This window comes from Gracilinanus agilis, chromosome 1 (assembly GCF_016433145.1).
Source record: "Gracilinanus agilis isolate LMUSP501 chromosome 1, AgileGrace, whole genome shotgun sequence".
NCBI lineage: Eukaryota > Metazoa > Chordata > Mammalia > Didelphimorphia > Didelphidae > Gracilinanus > Gracilinanus agilis.
This window is the reverse complement of record NC_058130.1, coordinates 354,915,691-354,936,080: the sequence shown is the minus strand read 5'-3', so window position 1 is coordinate 354,936,080 and position 20,390 is coordinate 354,915,691. Positions and strand designations below refer to the sequence as shown.

Sequence of the window (20,390 nt, the reverse complement as noted above, 5' to 3'; positions counted from 1 at the left end):
GCTTATGAAGACAGTGTTAAAACAATTTCACATCTGTAAAGAAATAAAACTCAGGCCATCTGTACCTAATTTAACTTGAGTTAATAAAAAGATACATTTAGCTTTGCATAGCATTTTATATTGGGAAAGAGAAAAATAAGACCAAGGAAGGCCGGGCAGAAAATGTGGTTCATTTAGGTGGCTTATCGACTAATGGACACTTAAAACTTAAGCATGCCCATCAAGGACCACTAGCCTTAAATTTCATAACAATATGACATGGCCTCTGCACAGTGTGTTCAGACCTGAAGTTGAGAGAATAGGATTATGTCCATGTGCACATAGCTTAATGATGGGGCTAAAACCAGATCAGATTCCCCATCCAGCCTCTTTTCCACTATTTAAATATACCAAAACACAATCATTTATCAAAAAAGGATGATTTCTAATTTAACTTTTATTGAAATCTTTCTGCTCTTGAATTACAGTGATAAGGTGAGATTGCCCAAGTTGTGAATCTTGTTTGAAGCAAATGTGAGTTTATATTGACAAGAGTTAACTATGATTCTAAAGTATGGCTCTCTGGACACATTTAAAACAATGTTTCAAAAACAGGCCTGCAAAAGGTCCTTTATGGAGTTCTATAATTTAGAATGCTATAAAATTACATATTTTACCAACATTAGCTTCAAGTAGTTAATGTGTGATAAACTGACTACTGAAGTCAAGATAATTGGAAGGGGGCTAACTCATGCACTACATATAAAGAGAAAAAATATCCAGGGTCCTAGAAAGTTGGTTAATACAAAAAGATAATAAAAAAGTATAAATTCTAGGCTGTTATTTTCTGTGCTGTCATATAAACAGTGATTTACGATGGCAATTTTACGTTAAGTCCACTAAATGAAGTCCTAGTTGTTTTAAATATTCTAAAACTAAAAGGGATTTTCCTCATCTAGGAGTTTTCCTTTGTTAACAAAATCACAGGTACAGGCCTACCCTTATGAACTTGGGTTTCGATAAAATTTCTTAAAATCAAAGTAGTTTACATCTTTCCTAGGTATCTTATAAAATATTTTCCTTTAACAGTACTTTTTTTAATGAATTGTTAAAGAAACAAAGCCAAGCAAAATTTTGGAATTTTATTTTCTTTCAGTTGTGTTTATGTATACAAAGTACACATAAATATATCATAGTGGCATGATTTTTGTGAGGTGACTGATAATCCTATCACTGAGACTTCTGGTTAGTTACCATATTTCACAGTTGGAAAGGATCTTAAGAGATCATCTAGTCTATAACTCCCTCATTTGAACAGTGAAGAAATTTGAGGTCCAGAGGTGAAGTCTGAAGTCATAGAGCTATTGGGTATCAGAGATAAACTGAGTATACCACTCTACCCAATGCAATGGAAAAGGAACTTAGCTCCAGTAGGTAAGAAGGGTCAGACAAATGTAGATGAATACATGAAAAAGAAAAGTTCATGAGAATGAGGGAAGTGAATGTCAAGATAAAGACTGTGGATAGTGAGAAAAATAATGAAAAGACAAAATTATCATCTATCCCAATATACAAGCAAAAGAAAAGGCCTGTTGAAACGGGAGTCATTACTATCCTAAATGTTAGTTTCAGGAGATGAACAGATAGAATTGAGATGGTTCACATGTTAAGTTTGTGCGTGTATTGCGGCTATTAACTTGGAGAAAACTGTATGTGATCTGGAGGGTCAATGTCTTGGCCACCCAATACCCAAAGTTACATAAAATCCGAACACTTATAAAAATACACAACAAATTTGACCTTAAAAACAAACAATACTTCATGAGATAGTGGGTTTTAGTTTTAAAACCTGTAAGGTGTTTGGTTATTCTTGTAAAAAATGTAGAGGTTCATCTTCCATATGTCAGTAGTCCAGTAAGTAAGATTATAGCTTCTTATTAAGACCGGAATATTCTTTTTTGTCTGCTTAAGAAAAATGGATGCCTTCTGCATTGAATCCATGTAGCAATCTGAAAAAAAAAGCGAACATGAAAAGTGGACAAATGATAACTGGAACAAGGCCTATCCTGCTTAAAATCGTGTGTGAACCCTTAAGCTTTGGTTTAGTCTACAAATAAGACGTCAGAAAACCAGAAAACAGAACAAAGTCTAAGCCAACAGCCCACAGTTTAAGCAATATTTGATTTTTAAATTTTAAAGTACAATTAAAAAATTGACAATCTAATGTAATAGATTTGATACACAAAATCACTGAAAGTCAAGAAGGCCCAGATTCAAGTACTGCCTTTTTTATATTTCCTAGCTGTGTGGCCATGGACAAGTCAATTTTTCAGTTCCCCAGTGAACTGAGACTTCTGAGGTTCCAAGTGAATTAGATGTACTTGAGGGGGAAAGAATTCCCACACCAGGATATTTTCCCAGATCAAATAATATGTCAAGATAAAAAACTAAAAAAAGGTCACAAAATATATAACTGACTTTCTGAAAAACCTGTTGGGCTTTCTTTCAATTACTGATCATTGATTTTGGTCTACTCTGAGATTTAGATTTTGTATTTCAATGGGAAGAATTAATTCTTCAACTATGGTTTAAACCTTTTTTTTTTTTAAACCTTTAACTTCTGTGTATTGGCTCCTAGGTGGAAGAGTGGCAAGGGTGGGCAATGGGGGGTCACACAGCTGGGAAGTGTCTGAGGCCAGATTTGAACCTAGGACCTCCTGTCTCTGGGCCTGACTCTCAATCCACTGAACTACCCAGCTGCCTCCTGGTTTAAACCTATTAAGGAGCATCAGAGACTTTTCTAACCTCCAAATTACAGGTGAGAAAACTGGTCTGGAGAGCAGGTTGGCCCAGGGTCACCCAGGCAAGTTGGTGGCAGAACTAGGATTGAAACTCCAGGCTAATTATTTCAAATCCATTGCTCTTCACTGTATAATGGTGTCTCTCACAGGACAATGGTAATTACATAGAGGAAAAAAGTTTTTATATCTATATATATGCCAGTGGAAAAGTAGGGATTTCCCACAGTTCCTGTAAGGGTTTACTTAGGTGGAATTCAAAAAAAGATAAAAAAGGACAAAACTCCCCAAGGACAGTCAACAAATATTTATGAAATGCCTACTATGTGCCAAGCACTGTACTGAGTGCTGAGGATATACAGAAAGATAAAAAACAGTCCCTGTCCTTGAGCTCGCAGTTTAATGAAGGAGGCAGCATGCAAACAAGCTTTGTAAGTCTTTAATTTTCATGCTACACTTCCAAGTGGTCAGCAAGAAGTTGATTATGGCAGCTGTAAAAAGGATAGCGCCTAGAAAGAGAACCACACTTGGAGTTAGGAGAGCCCTGAGTTTAACTTGGCATTCAACACTTTCTGGGCATGAGCAATGCACACCATTTCTATGAACCTATGTCATCTGCACCATGGGGATAATACCTGTAGTACTTAACTCATACAATTGTCATAAGAATCCAATCACAATGCCTAATGCTTTATAAACCTTAAGAGTGCTATGTAAATGCCAGTTCTAATTAGGGTAGGTAGAATAGGGATATCTACTTGTCTATAGAGCTCATTTCCCCCCCTTCTTATATGAAGAATAAAATGAGTATTCTTTGCTAAAAGATGGAATAATACCTTAGTGTCTTGAATTAAATTCCATAATATCACTTAAATCAGCAAACTTTGTACATTCATTTAACTACTGGAATTCTATCAAACCATATTTATCAACAAAGCTAAGGCAAGCAAAGAATTAAGACAGTTACTAGTTTGCTTAAGGACAAAATTTCCCCCTAAACATCCATGAGGCCATCTGTAAAAACAATAGCTGATTTGAGCAAAAGCTATTTTGAGTAAAGTCATCCAAATACACAGCTCATCTGTGCTTCATCTGGTTGTTGTGAGCCAGCCTCAGGTAACTTGAGGAGCCACAGTGATCAGCTGTATCTATGCTCGGTCTCTTGAGCAGTGGTTAGCACCAGGAGAGAAAGAAAAGACATGGGAGTATTCCTTGGGATCAGATTCCTATACCTCAGTTAAGGAAGTTTTGTAAATAAATGCCTTTTTAAACAGAAAAGATCCTAAAGGAATATTAAAAAGAATATGAATGCAAGTTAGTTAAAAATCCCCCATAACCCAGAGCTTATCTATTGGCTTTGACTGTTTCTCATTACAAGTTCTCAAATAAAATTTCACATGCTGCGGCTAGCCAGTCTCCATCTACTACACCAAATATTATTCCATGCGATGGAAGTCCTATGCAACAGGTTTTCCAAGTAGCCCCCTGTGTTGCTCTTCTCCAATGGCCTTTAATACAGCATCTGAAGGTGTCAAGAGTACAGAAATGTAAATATGTTGAAGTGATTTAGAAAAATTAAAATGTAATTACCTGATAAAGTCATCTATGTCCATGGAACGGGCCCTCTTGTCGCTAAAACCTGTATCCATTAAGATTTTCTGTATTTTATCTGCAATGCTGAAATCTTCTGGTATTGCCTATCAACACAGGTTGCAGAATAAATGAACATGGTATCTTGCAATGCAGCCACTTTGACTCTTTTTTGGGGGTTCATAAAATCACCAAATAACCTTTTGTTTATTTGTGGTAATATGGAAAGAGGTTAAATGTACAGGTAAAATGAATCTCTGAATATAGGTAATAAAGGCCAGTGAGATTCTTTCCAATACAAATTCTCTGATTCTCTATAGTTCTAATCGGGTGACCTTCCCCCATAGTAATAGACACATTTTTACTGTCCTAATATTACTATCTCAAATGGAACAATCTGCAAATTCTAGAAACAAAATTCATTACTATACTTCTAAAATATAATGTTACATCAAAGAATAAATCCTAAAGGAATTAAAAAAAAAATACATAATTCTTTAAAATGCTATATATTACAAGGTCATTACATTTACAAGCAAAGTTCTAATCTCAACTTCCAAATGTTTACATGGAAATGGGTTTTGAAGCAGATTGCTGGCATACTGTAATCAGTAGATGAAAAGGCTTTCCTTGCAAACAGTAAAGGCTCACATTTAAACCTAAACATATAAAGTGATAGTCCCACCAATCTATCAGAATCAGAGTTAAAATGTTTCCGGTGGGGAATGATAAACACTGTAATGCTTTGTTACATTTATTACGGAATTTGCCTGGAGAGGTATATCATAGAAGAGATTGGCCTAAGCCCACTACTACAGAGACTTTTTCTACTTACAATGTTATGGACTGAACAGTGAATTCGGTAATTTTTTTCCAAAAGCTGTTGGACTGCACTCGACCTATGGTGGTGATGCAAGATGAAATTAACTTCCAGGAAGTTTTACTTTTATAAAATTTTTTAAATGTTTCATATTTAAAGAAATGAAATGTTCACCAAAATGGCCATGTTTTAGACTGCTTTAGTTATAAACTTCACATATTTTAACGACTAACATTTTTATATTATATGGCTTACAAATTGTTCAAAAAAGATCAAAGGGTTGAGAGCCAGAAGGTATCTTAGAGATCATTTAGTCCAGTCTCTTCATTCCCTCCCTTGAGGTTCAATGAATGGTGGTGACTTACTCAAAGGCACAAAGCTACTTAATGGCTGAGCCAGAATCAGTACATAGGTCTTCTTTCTGCTACCCCAGACTGCCACACTCTCACATCTATTATTTGACTTGTTCCTCATAACATCATTGTTTAGGTAGCCAGTGAAATTATTCCCACTTTATAGGTGATAAAACTGAGCCTCAAAGAAATTATGACTGCCACTTACTAGCTATGTGATAAGAGTTATGATTCAAACCAAAGCCTCCTAACTAAAAAATCCATTGAACTTTGCATTTTTTGGCAGCTGGCTACATGACAACGAAGGACTAAGCAAAAAGGAAATAAGATTTAAAAGGAACCTTGTTTTGTGGTTTTGGTGAAATCTAAGACTTGTATGAATTGATGCTGGGTGAATTCAGCAGAACCAGGGAAATAATGTATACAATAACAACAATACTATAAAAACAAAAAGCTGTGAAAGACTTAGGAACTCTTCTCATAATTCCAGAAGATCAAAGGAAAAACATGTTATCCATCTCCAGAAATGATGGTCTTATAATTCATATACATACACATATATATATGTATATATATATATCATAGTTACATTATAACCAATATTTGTTCATTTAAAAAATAAGCATTTTTAAAGGTACTAAGAAAAAATACTCCTATTTTTGGTAAATTCAACCTGAAATATTTCAAGAAACCCCTGTAACCTCCTCAAACATAGTATTTCAATTCAAACTAAAACAGGAGGGTTGCTACAGAAACATGGTGGTGCTCTCCACATGGGAAGCTGTGACAGAGATGGAGAGTTCAGGAAGGAGTGATATAGCTAGGCCAATAACCATGAGGTTGAGTTCATTTGGGAGCATGTTGAGTTTGAAATGTGTCTGACAGGCCTTTCAGAGAGAGCTTTGCAGCAGAGATTAAGATTTGGGAGTTTTTTAGGGAAGGATGGCCATCAGAGCTCAGAGAATAAATGACATCAGCAGGAAAGAGTGAATTAATTGCCTGCCTGGCTCCTACAAATACAAAGTGATTAAAAAGCTTAGCCATGTCTGGAAATGGATGAACTGTACATTGTAAAGATGTTGTCTGTACCCCATAATTAGAAACATAAGAAGGGCACTTACTTAAATGCAGCAGAGAGAGTTTTGTTTTTCCTCACAAACGTTATCCTCACTAGACCATCCCATTCCTGAAACAGATTGATATCAGTCTCACACACCAAAAAGTCTGTAGTTTTCTACAGTCTCTCAAAAACAAAAAAATAACCCTTGTCATGTTCCCTAGGTAATAATAATTAAGGGGCAAATATATAATAACAAAAGGCTGAACCAAGACAAAAAGGAGTAGTCATTCATAAGTAAATAATATTCAAAATTGTTTCCTCCATTTAAAATACCACGGATACCTGGGTGTATGCCTGCCAAAATAAACTCAAGAACTACATGAACCATCATTATAAAACACTTTATACAAATAAAATCAGGTCTAAATATTCATTTAGGAATATTCATTGTTCATGGATGGATAGAGACAATATAATTAAAATAACATTCCTACTTAAATGAATATTTATTCAATGCTAATGAACTGATAATTAGAAATATGAAAGATATAATCTATATATCTTGCCAGATGATGCTTTCTATAGTGTGCGGAGAGGAAGGAGGGATTGAATCAAAAATTAAATTAAAAAAAAAAAGTTGCCAGGAATCCTTGAGAGGTTGTAGGAAAAAAAAAAATTAATATGGTTTCTAATGATGCAGCCTGAGCAAATCACTTGAACATCCTAGTGAACGCTAGTAGCACCCACCTTCTCATGTGAGCAGGTCCCTGCCTACAATGTCCATTTTCAAGTGAGCAGCTGGGTGGCTCAGTGGATTGAGAGCCAGGCCCATGGACAGGAGGTCCTGGGTTCAAATTTGGCCTCAGACACTTTCTAGCTGTGTGACCCTGGGCAAGTCACTTAACCCCCACTACCTAGCCCTTACCACTCTTCTGTCTTTGAAATCAATACACAGTATTGATTCTAAGATGGAAGGTAAGGGTTTTAAAAAACAAACAAACAAACAATGTTCATTTTCTTCTGAATGACAGCCCTATGGTCTTATGCAGCCAAATGGCCAGGCTATTTTCACCTTACCTGGAAATTGATAGGTGGTGGTGGGTTCTTAGGTTCTATCCTTACCACACTTGATTCAACTTTTGGTGGAGGTCTGAAGTTATTTTTCCCAACCTGTTCATCACAAAATGAGGATCAGGTTTTATACTTATATATTTCTGCAATTTCATGACCAAAATCACTGTACTCAGAAATTCAGCATGGGATGAAGGGAATCAAGCTAACTACAGGTTAAATTTCACTTACTTTCATCAGATGATCCACTCGTGCTAGTAACTGGGTATTAATGGAAAGTCTGCAGTATAACTTGTCTCCTGGTTTTGCAACCAAACGGAGAGCAAATTCTCTCTGGAACATAAGTATAGCACATCTGAGAAGAAAATAAAATGGGAAAAAGGAAAATGTCCCACTTTGCTCTAAGAATATATAACTACAAAAATATTATTCAATAAAATGTTCATTTATCACATTTAAGGCTCCATGGTAGGCACTAGAACCAAAGACAAAAAGAAAAGGGTCAGCATAGAAATCAGGAGAGGCCTTATGACACCTATGCTATGAAGGGAGGAAGGGGTCAGGAGAGGCAGAGGTAAAGGAAGCCATTCCAGACACAAGGCTAAGGCCTAGATATGGAAGATGAGGTTCTGTCTATGGGGCAAAGTCAAGATGACAGAGTAGCAGACACTGGCCAGCTGAGCCCTCTTCACCAAACTCCTTCAACAGACCCAGAAAATGCACCAGAAAAACTTTTGATAGGTAGATCAAGGGAAAATTAGAGTAAGCAATTTGTCTAATTACAGTCAGCCTATGGAGATACAGAGGTCTGCAGATTGTAGTGAAGTGGTCAGCTTAAGAGCACATGCCCATGAAACACTTCAGGAGGAAGGGAGAGGCTGTGTGCTGGGGCAGGAGAAGATCTCAGACCTGTCCTGGGGAATAATCAAACTCATAATAAGGCTCCTTAATGGCAACTGGTGCCAATTGGCAGCTTTGGCATCCACTACACAATTCTAATGGAGAAGGCCTGTGCCAGGAGTGGTGTTCTCAGACAGAGCATTGATCTTGGTTCCAGCATTTAGCCTATCTTGCAGAGGGATACACAGGGCAAAAATCTTAGATCAAAGAGGAGCCTAAATACTGAACTTATGTTTCTTTCCAATTGGCTGACAAGAGATGAGAAGTCTATTGGCATTCTAGTATTTCCAAGGCCCAAACCCAGGTCAAGAACTTGCAGAGCTCAACTGGCAAGGGCAACAACCAGACTGACCTACCTCAGACCCTTTTGGGAGCACTGAGAGTTTGCAGGTCCCCAGTCTGTTCCTCAGATACTGGATAACAACCCTCAATATAACCTTTGTAATGCAAGGATGCAACAGAGACTTTTGCTCTTGCAAGAGTCAACTGTAAACAGCCCTGGCAGTTAGAAATCTTAGAATCTTGACAAAAAGTTCAGTTGGAATCTGAGGCTTGAAGAGAGCTGATGTTCCAACTGAGGCTCTGCTTTTGGCTTTGCCTTGGCCTGGGCTTTTGTCTCTGGACAATTTGAACCTTGCTGATTTTTCTGGACCTCTCTCTGACCTCTCCATATTATACTCCTGTTATCTTTCCTGAATTTCCCTTTGGGCTCTGGGAGGAAGGGTGGTTTTTGTTTTTGTTGACTAGACTTTGTGGGTTTTAGTTTTCTGTAGGTAAGTAGAACATCCTTAAATCAAACTATCCCTTATTTTACTGATCTAGTAAATACTTTACTTTAAGGCAACGAAATATTCCTGACTGGGAGAGCAGGCTCTCTCTCAGTCTAATCCTCCTGTGGCTCTTCCCCAACCTTTAGCTTTCTCCCTAGCGGCTGTTACAAAACCCTAGACCCCTCTCTCCTGATTAGCCCTGGTATTAATAAATCCCCATTGTTACCTATTCAAACCCTCTGGTGAATCATTGTGTCGAAATTTAAGGCAAGGGCTGAAGAGGGAAGGAATCATTTTCTTTTATTTCTTGAGGGAACTGCGGGCATCCATCTCGGCAGGAAGTCTTTACCCGAGACTTCTTCCTGCCATCAGTTTGACTGGCAGGGAGAAGCCCTTGGACTCTTTCCTCAAGGGACTTGAGAAACTAACAAGAGAAGCCCTCAAGGCAGATTTAAACATTTCTGACTGGCCTAACTTCTTTGTATGTATAGAGATACCTTTCCTTGCCTAGCAGGGTTCAGCCTATCTTCCCTAGTATCCTCTGTCTCTAGCCTTAGTGTCTAACCTGTTTTAAGCTGCCTCTCCTGAATACTCCCATCTATTCCCTTACCATCCAATATACCACCTCATTCATTCCTTCCCTACATTCGGCCATCCCCTTCATTCCTCCTCCTAATACCTTACTCACCTTTATCCCTCCTTTTAACCAAAGATTAAGATTTACCTCTTTCTAGATAACACCTTCTACCAGAAGTGCAGAGTCTAGTTCAAACATAAAGTCTAATGTCAAGAAATATGCTGAAAGAATAAGCATTCCAGTAATAGAGCTTCTATGATGGCAAGAAAGCTCAACATACAAACCCAGAAGTAGAGAATGACTCAAAAAATGCCTTGCAAAGCCTCAGAGAAAAACAGAACTTAGGCACAAAGCCAATTATGATTTCTGAAGAGATAGAGTAAGATATTTTTTTCTTTAAGAATTAAAAAATATTTTTATAAACAAAATGAGAGTGCTTGAGGAAAAAAACAAATGGGAAAGAAATGACAGAATTGGAAAGGGAATTAACAATTTGACCCAACGGTACAAAACCTTGCCCAAGCAACAAATTTCCTAAAAATGAGAATGGATCCAACAGAAGTTAAGGACTCTATGAGATAACAAGAAATTAGTCAAAAGAAAAAAAAACAGAAGAAAATTTAAGTTATCTTACAGCAAAAACTGACTGGAAGACTGATGGAGGAAAAAAAATTAAGAATCATTGGACTACCTGAAAAATATGACCAAAAAAGAGCCTAGAGTCATTCCAATAAAGTTAGACTGATATAGTCTGAACAAGATTAGTTTGTTAACAATGACACATAGAACTGGTACTGAAGCAGTTCAACTGACACCCTCAGCAGTGACCCCAAAAGGAGGAGGGAATTTTCTTTATTAATAAACTACAAAGAAGGGGTCATATTAGTAGGCATGGAGAAAAAGTGATACATTGTAGGGCTGGAGCAGGAATATGATGAATTGTTATACTGAGAATTGTATGCTGTCATACAGGTGAGGCTAATCAGGACTCTCTCTAACAAACAAGGAATTATCATTTTATGGAACCACCTACATCTTGTTGTCTTTGCCAGGGGACCACCATTAACAGACTTGCTCTCTTCATGGAAGAGATTAAAAACTCCTGTAACTATGTAAATCTAGGAAAGGACAGATTACATATCTTTTGGGGAAAGTAATTCTGAAGGGCTTACCAAACAGATACCCAGGAAGTATCTTAGGGGAAAGCAACAGTAGAAAACAAAATTTAAAGGGCAAATTTGGCAGCAGAGTGTGAAAACCAATCATGTCTGCTAGATAAAAAGTACAATGTAAGAGTCTGGGGACATAGATACCAAAAAAAAAATTTGAGGAATTTACATACTAAAGAGGATCTAATTTATCCAAGAGGCAGTGGAGAGACCTGGAAGCCTCTTGAACTGAAGAATGGTTAAGCTGGGTTTTAGGTAATTAGTTTGGCCACCCTATTTAAGTTAGATTATGGGAAAGAAACGGGGGAAATAGGCAAGGATGTTACTACAACAGTTCAGGTATGGGGTAGAATGGGATGGAAAACAGAAGGACATTTATCTACTTTTCCTCTCTGACTTCAATAGCATTTATCTGACATTTTAGGGAGAGGCACATTGAAAATAAGTCAAATAAAAGCAACCAGTTTTTCTGAAATACTCCAGAAACAGTTTTCTCACATACCTAAAAAAAGGTCTATGCAGCAAAAGCTTGAAGACAAATGGAGAAGAGATCTGGAAAAGAGAGAAATGATGTGATTCTTTAAAGGAAATATTCACAAAACAATCCCCAATTATGAATTTGTCTGCAACTGAAGTATACCTGATAAGGCAAGTTTGCCACACATGCATCAAAGAATGGCAAGTCAGTTTTCAACACATCACCAACCATTACTTGAAGTTTGCTTGCCTGGGGCCTGCCAATTGGAGAAAAATTATACAAATGCGATTTCAAAAGACAAAACTACTGATTCTACTATTTATACTCACGTTCCCTGGACTCTTTTGTGAAGTTCAGCTACTAGCCGTGGGTCAAGTTCACAGGCAACAACCTAGAGTAAACAGAGAAGTGACAAAAAAAATATCATTAGTTAAACATGGATTGGTCATTGGCATTCATCATTCCAAAAGTAAAAATCTCAAACATGCTTTCTAAAATACTTTTCAATTCATATACATTGTCTTCCATTCCCTGTAAAAAAAGTACCTTAAAAATACTTTTAAAAATTAAAATTACAAAGGCAATTTTTAGAAGAAGAAATTGAAGTTATCACAGTTATGAAAAAATGTTCTAAATCATTAGTAATGAGAAAAATTCGAATTAAACTTACTCTGAAGTACTACTATCTCACATCCAGCAAATTGGCTGACATGACAGAAAAGAAACAGGATAGATACTTGAAGTGATGTGGAAAAATTAGGGATGCTAATGCACTCTTGGTGGAATTATAAACTTGAATCAAACTGATGAACAATTTAGAATTATGCTCAAAGGGCTATACAACTCTGTATAAGTTTAAATCCAGGAATATTACCACTAGGTAGATGTCCTAAAGAGATCAAAGAAAAAAGGAAAGGATTTATATGTATAAAAATATTTATATTTTGTGGCAAAGAGTTGGAAACTAAGGGGGATGCCCACTGACTAGGGAATGGCTGAACAAGTTGTGGTATACAAGTATGATGGAATACTATTGTGCTATAAAAAAATGAAGGGGGAAGGAGGCTAAATGGCTCAGTAGATAAGAGCCAGGCTTTCAGATGAGATCCTGGGTTCAAATATGGCCATAGATACTTCCTAGCTGTGTGACTATGGACTAGTCACTTAACCCCAGTTTCCTACCTTAGAGTTGATATTTAGTATCAATTCTAAACCAGAAGAGCAGTAGGGGAGGGAGGGAGAGAGGAAGGAAGAAGAGAGGGAAAGAAAAAGTTTTCAGAAAAACTTGAGATGACTTATATGAACAGAGCCAGTGTATAGTTAGAATTATTTTGAATCCCTAAAACTACATTACCCAAACTTCCTTTTTGTATTACCCACAATTCCTTTTGCCTTTCATATATGTGTGCAGTTATGCAGTCTGTATATAGTTTGGGTTTGCTCTGCCATGCTCTCAATTCCATGTGGACTGAGTGGTGAACATTCCCTGTGTTCTCTAGCTCTCTAGTTAAATATTAATAAATCTATAAATATTATATTTTGGAGATATTTAATATTAATTTAAAAATCCACGCCAGGCAAATATTGCACAAAGTAACAGCAAATCTGTCTGATGATCACTATGAAACTTAACTACTCTGAGCAATACAATGATCCATAACAATTTTAAAAGATTCAAAATGAAAAATGTCATTCACATATGAGGAGAGAACTAGTCCATTCACATTAGGGTAAAACTTTAGAAATTATATCAAGAGTCAATTGAGACTCAATGCAATTCATAACATTAAATTTTTCAGTTCTTTTTAACAACAAAATGTTAGTAAAATCCAAACACAGACCTTTTTAGCTTTTTCTAATAGTTTCACAGTCATGTTTCCAGTTCCAGGACCAACTTCTAGGACTACATCTGTTGGTCTTAAGGCAGCCTAAAAACAAGCACAAAAAGTTTAGGACTTTACTGTGGACAAAGAAATGACTATTATTACATAATATTATGCTTGTGTTAATCTACACAAAGGTGAGCTATCAAGTGACTTTAAAACCCCAAGAAATATAGCTTATCTTTTTTGTTTTTAAATACCCTTACCTTCCATCTTAGAATCTGTACTGTATATTGGTTTCAAGGCAGAAGAGTGGTAAAGATTAGGCAATGTGGTTAAGTGACTTGCCCAGGGTCACAGAGTTAGGAAATGTCTGAGGCCAGATATGAACTCAGAACTTCTTGTTTCCCAGCCCTGGCTACTTATCCCACTGAGTCACCTAGCTGTCCCAGTCTAGCTTGGTTATCATCAAAGCCTAACAATGAATATATCCTGGCAGTGCCAAGGCTCAGATTACAAAGTGTGTATAAAATCCACCTCCTACTTCAAAGTCCTATGATTGTGATGATGTGAAATCACCTCTTCTACCAACACTGTTCAAAAAGCCTCCACAAATCAATGGATGTTCTACCAGTTGCTGTGGTCAGAAATGTTTATCAAATGTAGCTGTCTTGGTAATAAGATCTTCCAAAGGCTGTCCCTTGAACAAGCAATGTCTGCAACCAGATGCAAAGATAAAGCTTTTTCCAGTGTGGTAGGATGGATAAGGGTCTATAGATTTTGGAAAAGCCATGATTATCTATCTACCTTGACATGGTGAGGCATTTAAATAGGACTTCAGTACCAGCTGAAATCTACACCACTCCAAATATAAGAAAATTATTATACAGATTATACGAGTATGGCAACCTCACCAAGACTCTTCAGGGTCTTTCATTCTGCTTTTCAAGTTATAATCCTTAATGTTTGTCACTTGGATTTCGTTTACATTTGTATTACCATATGTTGGCCTACTTAGAAGTGAAAGGATGAAACAAACTGCTTCTAAAAAACTAAATGATATAGGAAATATTTAGAAGCATCTTCTTGAAGAAAGATAACTAATCCTACTTGTTCAAGTCATCCGATGTCATCCTATCTTCTCTAATAGACTGCTCCTTCTGCCATCCTGGCTTTTCCCACTTATTTTCAATCCCCCCCCCCCCAATTTCATTTCCTATTGTCTAGAAACATACTCATGTTTCCCTCATCCTGAAAAAAAATGATCTTAATCCTTCCATCTTAGATAACTATTGTCCTGTATGTCTTCTGCCCTTAGTACCTAAACTCGCTGAAAAGGCCATCTACAATTAAGTGTCTCCATTTTCCTCTCACTGTTGTCTTCTTAAACCCTTACAATCTATCAGGTCTTATTCCATCAAAACCACCCTTTCAAAGTTACTGATGATCTTAGCTACCAAATCCAATGTCTTTTTTCTAGTCTTTCTCCTGGACCTCTCTGCAGCCTTTGAAACCCTGTTAATCACTATCTTCTGTGATATTCTCTTTTCTCTAAGTTTTGGGGACACTATTTTCTCCTGGTTTTCCTCCTATCTATCTGACCACTCCTCTGTCTCCTCTGCTGGATTCTCTTTCAGATCAGATGTCCCAGAGGGTTCTATCCTGGTCTTTTTTCTCTTTCACCTCTACCTTCCTTCACTTGGTGATCTCATTAGCACCCACGGATTCAATTACTATCTCTATGCTATTTACTCTGAAATCTAACTTTGTTAACCCAGTCTCTCCGATGACCTCCTGTCTCACATCTCCAACTGCCTCTAGGAAATCTCAAAATGGATATACAGTAGTCATCTTAAATGCAATATGTCCAAAACAATTCATTATATTTCCCCCTAAGTACAACTTCTACCTACAATCCCCTATTAATTAACAACATCCTCCAAGTCTGTCAGGCTCACAAATCTGGGAATCTTTCTGGATTCTTCACTTTCATCCCCACATCCAATCTGTTGCCAAGGTCTGTAGATTTTCCATTTGCAACATCTTTAAAATAACCTTTTCTCCTCTGGTGCAGTAGCTCTGATTCTCTTCACTTCATGTTTTGGTTACTTCATTAGCCTTCTAGTGGGTCTGCCTGCCTCAATTCTCTGCTCTCAACAATCCATCTTCCATTCAGCCATGAGAGTGATTTTCATAAAACATCTAATTATACACCCCTTAATCAAACTCCAGGGGCTTTCTATTGCCTCTAGAAACAAATACAAAAAGCTGTTTGGCACTCAAAGCCCTTCATAACACAGCCCATTCCTCTAATAGTTGTACTCCCCATCACATACTCTTAAATCCAATGACAATGACCTCTTGGTTGTTCCACAAATAAGATAGCCCATCTCTCAGCTCCAAGCATTTTCTCTGGACATCTCCCATGCCTAGAATACTCTCCTTCCTTTGCTCTGATTACTGACCTCTCTATTTTTTTTTAAATTCCCAGCTAAAATTCCACCTTCTACAGGAAGCCATCCCTAATCAGTTAATTCAGTGTCTTCGCTCTGGTAATATGTCCTATTTATCCTATATATAGTTTGCTTTGTATATATTTGTTTGCATACTGTTTCACCCATTAGATTGTAAGCTCTTTGCAGTCAGGGACTATCTTTTGCCTTTTTTTCCTCTATCCCCAGTGTAAGTATAATGCCTGGCACACAATAGGCACTTAATAAATGTTTATTAATTGATTATGGGAACATTTGTATATAGTCATGCAGAGTAAAGAAAACAGAGCCAAAAAAATCAAAAATACACTGTAATAGTATAGTGATGAGTAGCCTCAGCAGTGGTGCCCAGTCAATCTCCACTGCTAGCTGTTGGCTCCTTTAAGATGCTGAGTGAGCAGCCCCTCCCTGCTGAAGTAACTGCCTTCCTATTGGGTGAGAGCAGAACCCAGCAGGGAGTGGGGCTCAACTTTCTGGTTACAATGGAGGCTTAACTTCCACTTCTCAGAAAACTCAACTAATTGATATTCTCTCCTCTCCTCAGTCTCTTTAGCCTTGGTGATGATACAGGAATTACAGGAACTCACAGATTTAGGTTAAGGGATTTATTTTAAACTGGGAAGGGAAAACTGAGGTAAGAGGGTTCAAGGTCTTGAGAAGCTGTTGCTAGGGGCAACTGGCAAGTGTTGGCAATGGACCTAGAAGGTCAGGCTGAGGGAACCAGCCCTCAGCCAGAGATAATCTGACACACTGCCCTGATGTTATTTGATAACATCCTCCAGATAAACAGATGTAGTTGTTAATCTATACAAGGGATGTCTCTACCCACTAGGCTACTCTAAGCTAAAATCCTACCCATGTTCCAGATTCCAATCTCCCTTTACCTCCCTTCAACCTCCCAGGGTCCCCAAGGGGAAATTCAGGGGTAGCTGGGTGTCTGGGTGAGGTCAAGGGAATCAGAACCCCAAGGTTGGGTTTGCAGGGCCTTAAATAGTCACAGCCCAACTGTCAGGACCCAGGATGGCACCTGCCAGGCCAGAGTTCCATTCTGCCAACTGACAGGATTGCCTAGGGTAATATTGCAAATGCAAGAAATCCTGCATTACAACACACTGATTACAACCATGTTGGCATACATCCTTTCTTTAGGGAATGCTAATATATGCAAGTGAAAGAAAGCATGTAACAAAAAAGACACAATCTCTTTTCATGCTATTGTGGTGGGTGGATTGCAAATTTGTTTGGGTTTATCTGCAGTACCACCTATTACAGATGATTCCTAAATCCATATATGCACCATTTACCTGCTGAAGTCAGGTCGCAAAATAACTAAATATCCACTGAACATTTTCACCTGGCATCCCACAAGCATCTAAAAATCATTATTTTCAAAAGAGAATTCATTATCCTACAGCTGTCCTTCCTCCCTACTTCCCTGTTTCTGATAAAGGCAATACCACCATTCTAGTCATTCAGGTTTACAACCGTGGAATCATCCTGATTTTTCTTCTTTTCTTTCACATAGTGGTTCCCAAACTTTTTTGGCCTACTGTCCCCTTTCCAGAAAAAATGCATTGTTATCTAGCAACTTTTTCTAAAGAGAAGACATTCTAAAAAAAAAAAAAAAAGCATTGACTTTCTTTTCAGTCTTCAACACAATTTATACAAACCTTATCAATGATGCTATTAACAATGAGAGGATTTTTCAAAATATGCTGTCCAAGTCCAGTATTAAACATGACACCTATAGAAAACCACAAACCAAATTTGTTATAAAAGCCATACCACTACATCATTTATAAAATGGATTGCATTGATTGGGGAATGGTTGAGCAATGAAATCTACACCATCTCAAATGTAGGAAAATAAGGATTATGCCTTGGAAAAACAGCCAGGAAAACTATGAAGAATCTTTGTGAGGTTGTTACCCCTTTTTAATCTTATTAATAGTTTTCACTAGGGTTTTGTTTATATTTGTCATTACCACATATTGGCCCAAGTTAGAAGAGAAAGGGCTGGAACAAGCTGCTTCCAAAAAAAATTGATAAGGGAAATATTTAGAAGATCTTCTCTTGAGGAAAGATGACCAATTCTACTTGTCTTTTGGGCAATGGCTGAACAAAAGTGAATGTAATGGTATTTATACTGTTCCATAAGAAACAATTAATATGAAGAATTCTAAGAAGAATGGGAAGACAAACAAAATGAGAAAGAATGAAAAAATACAAACCAGAAAACTATATAAATGACTACAATAATGAATAAAGGACAAAATAATAAATAACAATAATGAATAAAGAACAAAAAACTAAATTGAGCATTGAGAGTTATAACAATTAAGCTTAACTACCCCCCCTCCCAGAAGACTTAAGAAAATGCACCTCCCTTCTTTATAGAGGAAGGAAACTATGGACATAAAATATTACATATACTGCCAGACATATTTTATTTCTTGGTTTTGCTGAACCGTTTTTTATCTTTTTTATTCTTTGTTACAAGGGATGTCTCCCTGAGGAGGGAAAGGAAGACAAATAAATGAATAAAGCTTTGTAACAACAAAATACTCTACGTCAACATTAAAAAAAAGGTTTTATAGATTTTTTTTGTTTCTTACATTAGTATCCCTTCCCCTACCTCTCAAAGAGACCCACCCCATATATGTTACTATTAAAAAATAAAATGGTGTTGGATTAAATGAACTATAAGGTTTCTCTTCCAGCTTTAATACTGTATGAGTATGTGATTGGAAAGAATCATAAAATCACAATATTTGAAACTGGAATGAATCTTACCTTAACCCTCTCATTTAACCAATGTAGAAACTTTAGTCTAACAAGAAAGATGAAATGACAGCAAGCAACAACAAAGGTCAGATTCTCTAGGTCCAATTCTAGTGCCATACTCTACATCTACTGTCATGTAGGGAATCTCTCTTCTTACTCTGCATATATAAAATCATAGATCTTGGGTTGGAAGGGCCCTTAGTCTATCTAGTCCAACTGCTTCATTTTTTATAGATGAGGAAACTGAGGTCCAGAGAGGTTAAGTAGTAATTTAGAGATAAGTGGTGGAGGTGAGATCTAAACCCAACTCAAGTTCCAAATCCCTTGATTTCTGCACTCCACTGTAAGCACGGTAACCTCTAACTCCCTTCTCTGGATCACAGAAATAACTAGAAGATGAGCTCTGAACTCAAGTCCCCCAACTCCAAATCCACTGATTAGAGGCAGGTAGGTGGCGCAGTGAATCGAGCGCTGGGCCTGGAGTCAGGAAGACCTGAGTTCAAACCCAGACTCAGACTCTTACTAGCTGCGTGACCCTTGGCAACTCACTTCACCTCTGCCTGCCTCATTTTCCTCATCAATAAAATGGGGATAGATAATAACAGCCTCTACCTCCGGGGTGAGGACAAAAATGTGGTAATAGCGGCTGACACCTGACAGACTCCATCTCAACGCCTATTACCTCCCCTTTGCACTCTGCTATACAGACTTAAGACATCCCTAATCTTCAACCCATCTGCTGGACTATAAGCTTTTTAAAACTCGCGTAGAGATGTCTCCTTCGTATGTATGCCCTGAGACCAAGAAATGTTTGCAGACCTGCCGGTAATACAAGATTCAGGGCTTCCCAGGCATTAGAAACGGCGGAGAAAGGCCAGGAAGCTGAATGAGGGGGAGATTTAAGCCAATCCCACCTGAGTCTGGCAACACTGTGGCCTGTCAGGCTGGGCAGGCTGTCCCAACACTACAGTACGCCAAGCCACCCCACGCCACTCACTCGCGGGGAACCGAGCCCCAGAGCCGGGGAAAGTCCGGCAGCTCCCCCAGCAGGAGGCTCAGCGTCCACACTACCCCCAGCCCATTCCGCCCGGGTGCCCTGGAGTGTCAGCATTTAGCATAAACCACACAGAGAGGATGCAGGGATCGGTTCCTCCCCGGGAGTTTCAGGCCTGGAAAGAGACTAGAGGGAAATACCGGGTTTCATCCACTGATCCCAGTCTTCCTCGGCCCTTTTCTGTTCGTCCCTCCTCGCAGTGTCTTACCGCCGGCGCTCTTCTGCTCCAGCCGCTCTCGGCGCCGGCCGCTGGTCACCGATTTTGCCTTCGGCATCTCGCTCGGGGAACCGAGTTCAGTCCCCAGAAACCCAGCGGAAACCAGACTAGCGGAAGACACGTGGGGGAAGAGCCCCGCCCCTTCTCCCTCCCGCGTCTCTCCTCTTTTCTCCACCCACTTCCCGCCTGTTCACGCGTTATGCTGTGGCGGGAAATGTAGTTTTTGCTCCCTAGATAGACCAGAGAGAATTGGAGGGAACGACCTACAACTCCCATGAAGACCCGCGCAGTCTCGTTTTGGTCCTTCGGAAGGGGGCACTCAGCTCAACTGCGACTGAATTGCAATCTGGGCGGGCTCTGCTGGGTGTTTAAAAAGTTGTTGGAATCACCAGGTAGAGAGGAAGAGTCTGAGGGTTGTTTCTTGCGCTCTTGGCGTGCTCTATGCCTGTCAGGTC

The 20,390-nt window shown here is 38.3% G+C and overlaps 1 protein-coding gene across 2 annotated transcripts; it reads right to left on the bottom strand.

The window, feature by feature from the left end:
- Positions 1–1,459: 1,459 nt before the first annotated feature.
- Positions 1,460–20,015, bottom strand: DIMT1 (DIM1 rRNA methyltransferase and ribosome maturation factor). 2 transcript variants are annotated; one of them, XM_044663667.1, is made up of 12 exons: positions 19,859–20,015; positions 17,551–17,624; positions 13,407–13,493; positions 11,895–11,956; positions 11,728–11,821; positions 11,590–11,639; positions 7,903–8,026; positions 7,678–7,770; positions 6,662–6,726; positions 5,203–5,266; positions 4,368–4,474; positions 1,460–1,988 (listed from the first exon to the last, which is right to left on the bottom strand). In XM_044663667.1, exons 1-12 carry the CDS (start codon positions 19,866–19,868, stop codon positions 1,946–1,948), a joined length of 873 nt encoding a protein of 290 aa, XP_044519602.1. In that variant the 5' UTR covers positions 19,869–20,015; the 3' UTR covers positions 1,460–1,945. The 2 variants fall into 2 exon arrangements, with proteins under 2 accessions (XP_044519602.1, XP_044519593.1); XM_044663658.1 differs by having other exon boundaries at positions 19,927–19,994.
- Between the last annotated feature and the right edge of the window lie 375 nt (positions 20,016–20,390).

What these genes read in the sequence shown, in the direction of transcription:
- DIMT1 (XM_044663658.1), bottom strand. Translation starts at nt 19,993, where the DNA reads ATGCCGAAGGCAAAATCGGTGACCAGCGGCCGGCGCCGAGAGCGGCTG. An exon ending in CACAAAAGAGTCCAGGGAAC is followed by an intron (nt 11,822 to 11,894) that starts GTGAGTATAAAT and finishes TCCAATTGGCAG; the next exon opens with GCCCCAGGCAAGCAAACTTC. An exon ending in ACTCTCTCTGCTGCATTTAA is followed by an intron (nt 5,267 to 6,661) that starts GTAAGTGCCCTT and finishes TCACCACCATAG; the next exon opens with GTCGAGTGCAGTCCAACAGC.